Below are 7,228 nucleotides of genomic sequence, written 5' to 3'. Positions count from 1 at the left end.
TATTTATTTATTTATTTATTTATTTATTTTACCGAGGTTCACTCTCAGGGAAATACAACAGTTGAACTACATCATATATAACACAAGAGGTTGTAACTGTCCTGCTTTATACAAATAACTGGAAATCACAATAACAATATCAAATTTGAAGCAACAGTACAACAAAGGTTTCAAACAATAACTTGTTTGAAACCTTTGCCCTGGGCTCCAGAACTGAAAACTACACAATAAATCAATATTTCTTTCTTTGGGTTATTTACTCACCTGGGTGGAGGGAGTAGCAGGTAACACTGGTTCCCTGCAGCCTCTTGGCCAGCTCATGGGTGAACAGAACGTTGCACAGCTTACTATCAGAGTAGATCTTGAAGGCTTCCGTGTTAGATGTCCCTATCCTGAGAGTTTTGTGGGAGTTCAGGCAGTCAAAGTCAATTTTTCCAAAGTTGTGTGCCAAAGAGGACACATTTACAATCCTGCTGGGTCCACACTCCTTCAGTCGATCCAACAACAGGTTGGTTAACAGGAAGTGACCAAGATGGTTGACACCAAACATGAGTCCAAACCCATCTTCTGTTCGACCCTGCATGTAGACGCCTGGAACAAAGCACAGACAAGCTTCAGATCTATGTCTTCACTTCAACATAAAAAGAATGTAACTTAAACAATTTCACCTCTGTAAGAAATCATGTGTCCATTTTAAACCTGCATTTTTTCTTTCTGAGTTGTGGGAGAGCTGGTACCGATCTCCAGCAGTCAAACCACGAGAATCAAGATGCATTCTGGACTGATTTCCAGTCCATCTCAGGGTCGCACAGAGACAAATGAAACAGCCAATCACTCAACCTCATCCAGGAATATTTTGGAGTTACCAGTGAAACTAATATGATGTCTTAGCAGGACGAAAGCTCAATGATTGGCACTGATCCCTCACAGCAAGAAGATCCTGGGTTTATTCCCTGGTTTGGAAGTGGGGTCTTGCTCTGTGGAGTTTACATGTTTTTTTTGTGCTTGGGTGGATTTTCTCTGGGTTAGGACTTGGGCTCCTGGAAAGTTTTTGTTTTTAAGTTGGTTTTATGAGTTTATTAGTGAGTTTCAATATTGTGATTTTTTTTATTGTTAACTATATTTTACACTTTTATTTCGTGTTGCTAAAAGCCAGTGGCGGAGCTAGGATTTTTCTGAGTAAGGGGCCATCAAGAGGCCACAATATTCATAGAGAGGCCAAGTTTTTATTCAGCATCCTTTCACACAAATCAAGTTTTGGTAAGGTGTTTACATTTAACCAGTCGTACATGTTCAAACATTTGTAATGTAATTTTTTTTTTTTCAAAAAAAAAAAGGTACCACTTAACAATAAAGCTCCCGATGGCTTTTAAAGAGTTTATAGACAGGTTATTAATTTATCTATAAACACTTTATAATTATTAATAAGTGTTTTATGCATTAATGAAGGTTAAAAAAGAGACAAAACTGTCTTGTTTCTTTCCAAATACTGAGCCAAATCTGTTTGGGTATTAAAAATTTCAGACTAGTTTACTACCTTGTAAGCACAATAATAATTAGGAAGCGCATATTTTAACATATAATACTGTATTTATTACTGCATTATAAATATCCACAAACATTAAAGGGATCCTTATTGTAAAGTGTAAAACTGTACACTATTTTGGATGGGGTGTAACTATTTGGTATGTTAACATGACATATTTTTTTTACTTTTTTGATACATCATCATTGTTGATAGTAGTTACATGTTTGAACAATAAATTAAAATATTGATAATCAATACAAAGTTTTAAAAATGACGATTTTTCACATTAAAGACTAACTTTTGGCATTAATACCCATTTATTTGTCATTACAATAAGTCTCCCTTTGTCAGTTGTGAAAATTTATAATGCAGTAATACAGTACAAACTTAATATGTTTAAATATGTGTTTATCGTTTTTGTACATAGCAAACTGGTCTGAAGTGTCTAATATAGCACCTTTAGATACATGAACAGATTTGTCTCATTATTTTGTAAGAAACTGGACAGTTTTGTCTTTCTTGTCCTTAATTAATGCATAATAAACATTTATTAATGATTCATAAAGTGCTTACAGATGAATTAATAACCTATCTATTTATAAGCCATCTAATAGGGGAGCCTTATTGTAAAGTGATACCAAAAAATCTTGCACAGTAAATTCTCCTCACCAGGTTTTCATACATTTTACTGAACATAGATAAAATATTCTCAAACACACAACATGAGAAAATCCAGACATTATTTATCAGTTGAAAGACTTTTTTTTACAGGATTGTTCAAATTTTCTTAAGAAGAGAAGAAGAATTCTGTCAGCTTGATTCATTCTGGACTTTACTATTTGACTCATTAGAGCCTCTAGTGTTTGAACATGGAACTGCATCCACCATCATCACTCCCAGGTAAAAGACAGATGAGTGACAGGACAGGGGCACTTCAGGGGGCCAATCAGATTTCAGCTGGGGCCAATGCCCCTGTGGCCCCGCCCCTAGAACCACCCCTGCTAAAAGCCCATCTAGGGACGGGCATTGCAAATTAGCTCTGCCTTTAAATGTTAGTGAATATAGTATTGTTAATCCTTGACACTTGTCCCTATTCAAATAAACAATAAATAAAATTAAGTTGTAATCTAATTGGGATTTACCTGGTTTAATTAAAGGTTAATAAATGTTTTCGGTCTGTGGTAGGAAACCAGAGCACCTGGAGAAAACCTACGGGGACAGCATTTAAACTCCACACAGAAAGGCCTCACATGGGAGGTGAAACTGTGACCTACCTGCTGTGAGACAACAAAGTTAACCACTGGACTGCCCACATCTTTCATGTATTTGCAATCACTTAAAAGTCAATATTAAGGTCTTCGATGCTGACCTGTGTGTGTCAGTTTATGAACATTACTGTGACTAATGTTCCCAAAGTTACCAGACTGATATTAAATATAAAAACCATATTTTTGTTATTTTCTATTTTATAAATATATTGTGACAGGACAGTGCATCTTGAATACATTTTAAATTAAGAGTCTAACCTGCGTTGTTGATCAGGATGTCCAGTCTGGGTTCAGACTTCAGGAAGGTTTCTGCAAAACTGCGAACAGATTTAAGGCTCCCCAGATCCAGCTGCATGAAGACCACCTGGTTACTGCCACTCTCCTGCAACACAGTGAGCACAGACGGGTCAGAACCAAATATCATCTGTTACCATGGAGCCTGGTAGATTATTACACTGCAAGAAACAACCAGTCACTAAGATCTACACATGACTGAATAACTAGCAGCTGCAGTGAGACAGACACAGACAGTGTTGCCAGACGTACGATAATTATCGTATTTGTACAATAATTTTGCCCTCTGTACGATGTACGATCAATAATTCCAAAAATCCCATAATGTACGATAATTTGACCGCTCCAATGTGTGACGTAATCGACTCGACACGCTGCTCGCTGACATGAGAGGTGGCAGGTTGTGGAACACAGCGGTGCTGATTTAGCGACTTCCTCGCTATATTTACAGACTTTTCAGACCCTCTAGAGACTGTTATTCAGAAAAACGACTAGTGAAAATCTAGGGACTCTTTCTGGTGTTATTGAGACTTTGAGAGACTCTGCCGTGAACACATTTCTCCATTGTGCTGCTGAGAGCTCCTCCTCCCCGGTCCCAGAGCACCGACAGGAGGCTTCTTCACGCTGCGTCTCTCCCTGCTGCAGGTAGATATCCATCCCATCCAGACATGAAAAGAATACTGCTGCTGCGACTGATCCATGATGGGATGTTAATAAAAACATTTCTATGACTAAAATAGATCCCTTTTGCTGGTCCCAAGCCAATAGAAAGGAGGGTTAGAGCAGTGACAGTAAAATAAAAAAGTATACTGTATATTAATCTATATATATTTTAGAAAAGGAGCAACAGAAGAAACTTTTTTGTTCTCTTGACAAACCAGTCTCTAAAGAAAAGGCTGGCTGCCACGACACAGTCAGCAATGTTTTTATTTATTTTATTTTATTTTTTTACCCTATTAAAACTCTACTTCCTACCAGCTGGTCAAAGAATCAAACGTCCAATGTGACACAAAAAGGATGATTCATATATTGAGTTAAATGTAGAATCCGTCTCTGATATAGAAATGAAAGTGTTTATTTATGTAGTTTAAAATATGTTTAACAACCTGCAAATACACCAGACTGCAGGAAACAGCACCTACTTCATTCAAACTTTTCTGGGGGAGAACACCCCCTCCCACATTRTAGCAGTAAGGATAAATATAACAGTAGCACTTACAGTATGTGAAGAAATAATAACTGTAAAATCAAAAAGAAAAGGTGGGACTGAGAAGGTAAAAGCAACATTTACATTTAATAAACATCCAGGTGTCATCCAGAAGATATTTTTAAAGAAAAAAAAGGGTTTTTTGAGGCTTGCAGATTAAATTTGTTCAGTATGCACTCAATTTATTTCTTGACTAAACTCCAACGAGTTGTTATTTTCCTGATTTCATTTTAACTTTGCCTATTTTAATYTACATTTTATTATAGTCATTTTATCTAATATTTCCTTTTAAAGCATCATTTCACCAGGCTCCCTGTTTTGTTCTTGTTTACAATAAAGCTTTTGTAAAAAAACAGACACTCAACAGAGCTTTTTAACTTTATTATAAACAAAAGAAAGTGCAGTTTGTTGAACACAGAGCACATTGTGAGCTGAACAGGATGTAAATTTGAGCCTCTCTAGAATGTAACTCGGGTGTGTACGATAATTTTCCTCAAAATTCGATAATTTTGAGCTGCTGATACGATAATTCAACATTTCCCATCTGGCAACACTGGACACAGATGAGCTGGAGGTACTCACCCTTCTGACCTCCTGGAGAGCAGCCTCTCCTCTCTGCTTACTGCGACAGGCCAGAATAACCCTGGCTCCTCTCTGAGCCAGATCTATGGCTGTGGTCTTCCCGATGCCGGTGTTGCTGCCTACAGAAACATACTCGTCTTAAACTGAGAGCAAAACATTTTTACAGCAAAGTACAACCATTACTCACCAGTTACAATCACTGTTTTCCCATGTAGCTTTACTTTACTCGTGCATTTCTTTCCTTTCACCACAAAATGATGAAAAATATAGAAAACCACAACGAAACAAAGAAGCAGGCAAAGGCCACACATTGTTCCTGACTTTGAGCCAAGGTGCAGAGTAACTTAACTCAGGCAGCAGAGTGAGTGATTTCTGCTTTATATAAATACACTTCCTTCCTGTAAGGGTGTGACTGTGCTCTTTGTGCTGAGAGATTACAGAACAGAGCTGCACTTTTTATGAGGCCAAGGGTGAATGATGTAACTAATGTTTACGTATCAGCAGGAGTAGGTGTGTTTGTTTAAGGAAGTATCGATTTCCTCCGTTTTAGAAATCATGGCAAAAAAAATGACCAAAACTTTTTTTAAACAAATATAGACAGTAAAGAAAAAAAGTAAAGTAAAAGTAACCAACTAGTAAATCTTTATTATTTACATTATAAATCATAGATTCTTAGACATTCTTTTTTTAGTATCAACACTAGATCATTATTAAAGTTCTAAAGTACAAGTTTGCTTAGATAATAACAAAATAGTAACAAGTAAAAGGAAAAATAAAAACTACATATTTTAAAAACAGTAAAATTTAAATTATTTTCTAAAATATTTGATTTATTGGAACTAAGCTGGAAAAATAAATAATGGTCAATTAAATTATAAAACACAAGGTAAAGTTCTCCTTTTCTAATTTAATTGGTGCATTTTAAGTGCAACATACATATTTTCTATAAAAGAGCCCCTAAACTGTCGCCCCTGAAACTCCTTTAAAAGCCTTTCAACATTTTTATTTTTTGTAAGTGAGGAGTCTGTATCTTGTGATCTTTTCTGTTTAGTGCTCTGCCTCCATCTAGTGTTCTTAGCTTAAATTACATCCTTTCCTCAGTCTGCTTCGTCTCTTTCCTGTTCCTTCCATCACACCTGTCTGTGGTTGGTCAGTAGCCCAGCTGTTCTCTGTTCTCATCAGCCTTGCTCTTTATATTTGGTTCTCTGTCTCCACTCTTCAGTCCAGCATTCTCTCTGCTCTCCTTGTGCGTTCCAAGTCTTTTTATAAGTACCCGCTGCCCGCCGGCTTTCTGTTTATTTAACAGCCCTCGGGGGCTGGGCTGCTAGGGTTTGGGGTTCTGGGGTTGTGCCACCCCTGGGCTGTGGTCCTGATGGCCCATGGGTTAAGAATCTCTGGTTTAAACCAACAGAGGTCAAGCAGAAAACAGCTGGTGGGAAAAACAGATTGATTTATTTGAATGTGAGCGCTGATTTTAGTGTAAACGTTTTGTAAAACCTTTATTCAGTGGGAACAGTAGCTGACATCAGCAGCTTCAAAGCAGTGATTCAGTTCATCTGTCTGTTCCTGCTGCTCTGAAACCAAACATCCTACAAACCATTCTGCTGACATCAGCGACTCTCAGCTCTTTGAGAACAACTTTATAAGCGTCTCATCAGACCCACAGTGTGAAGCTGAAGGCTGGAGTTGAGCAGCTCGTAGATGTATTTCTTACAGAAACGTTTCTGAAAATAAAACCTAAGTGATGTTGTTGATGCTGACTCRCTCGTCATCGTCTCTGTGTTCTGTCTGCAGGGATCGAGTTAGACCGGCTGGATGCAGACCTGATTAAGCTGCTGGCCTATCAAAGGATCCAGCAGCTGTTTCCCCCCAAAGCCCCCAGCACTCCTCCGTCACCAGCACCCAGTACTGCCTCCAAAAGTCTGTCCCCCCACCCTGACAGTAAGACCCCCCRTGAGAGCTGAATGTTCTGCAGACAGAAAGTGTCTAAGTTAAAGCTTGTCCCTTCTCCTCACCAGGACAGAAGAAAGTGCAGGTCCGAGCCGTCTTCTATCCTCTCACAGAAAGGGGCGGAGCTATCAGCATGTGTTACAGGACCTTATACATCGGATCAGGTGGGTCTGCAGATCATCGACACTGTTCCACATGAGGCCTTTACTCAAACAGGTTGTTTTAAAGCCTGATTTGTTTTTTACCGATAGTTTGTTGTAAAAAAACATCTAACTGTAGATCAGTGGTCTGCTTTCATCAGAGCCCACCCTGCAGCGTTAGAGCAGCTCACAAACTCACAGGAATCATTCAGCAAGTTAGTCAGCAATATATTCCAGTTATTTTTACTGTGTTAAAATC

General features: G+C 38.2%; 2 protein-coding genes across 2 annotated transcripts in view; one reads left to right on the top strand and one right to left on the bottom strand.

Moving 5' to 3' along the window:
* Nucleotides 1-6,993, top strand: part of LOC106530578 (PHD finger protein 12) — a gene marked incomplete at both ends in the record, with an annotated part of 9,656 nt that extends 2,663 nt beyond the window's left edge. The window contains 2 exon segments of the mRNA XM_014026225.1: nt 6,674-6,820; nt 6,898-6,993. Coding sequence (XP_013881679.1) covers nt 6,674-6,820; nt 6,898-6,993 — 243 coding nt within the window.
* On the bottom strand, nt 265-5,634 carry LOC106530580 (dehydrogenase/reductase SDR family member 13; the record flags this gene model as incomplete). The annotated part of the gene is given in 4 exon segments (XM_014026226.1): nt 265-591; nt 3,055-3,178; nt 4,880-4,998; nt 5,067-5,634. Coding segments are annotated over 4 exon segments (694 nt in total), but the record flags the coding sequence as incomplete, so codon positions are not given.
* Nucleotides 6,994-7,228: the final 235 nt, after the last annotated feature.

Source organism: Austrofundulus limnaeus, unplaced genomic scaffold (genome assembly GCF_001266775.1).
Source record: "Austrofundulus limnaeus strain Quisiro unplaced genomic scaffold, Austrofundulus_limnaeus-1.0 Scaffold534, whole genome shotgun sequence".
Classification (NCBI taxonomy): Eukaryota; Metazoa; Chordata; class Actinopteri; order Cyprinodontiformes; family Rivulidae; genus Austrofundulus; species Austrofundulus limnaeus.
This window is presented reverse-complemented; position numbering and strand designations above follow the sequence as displayed.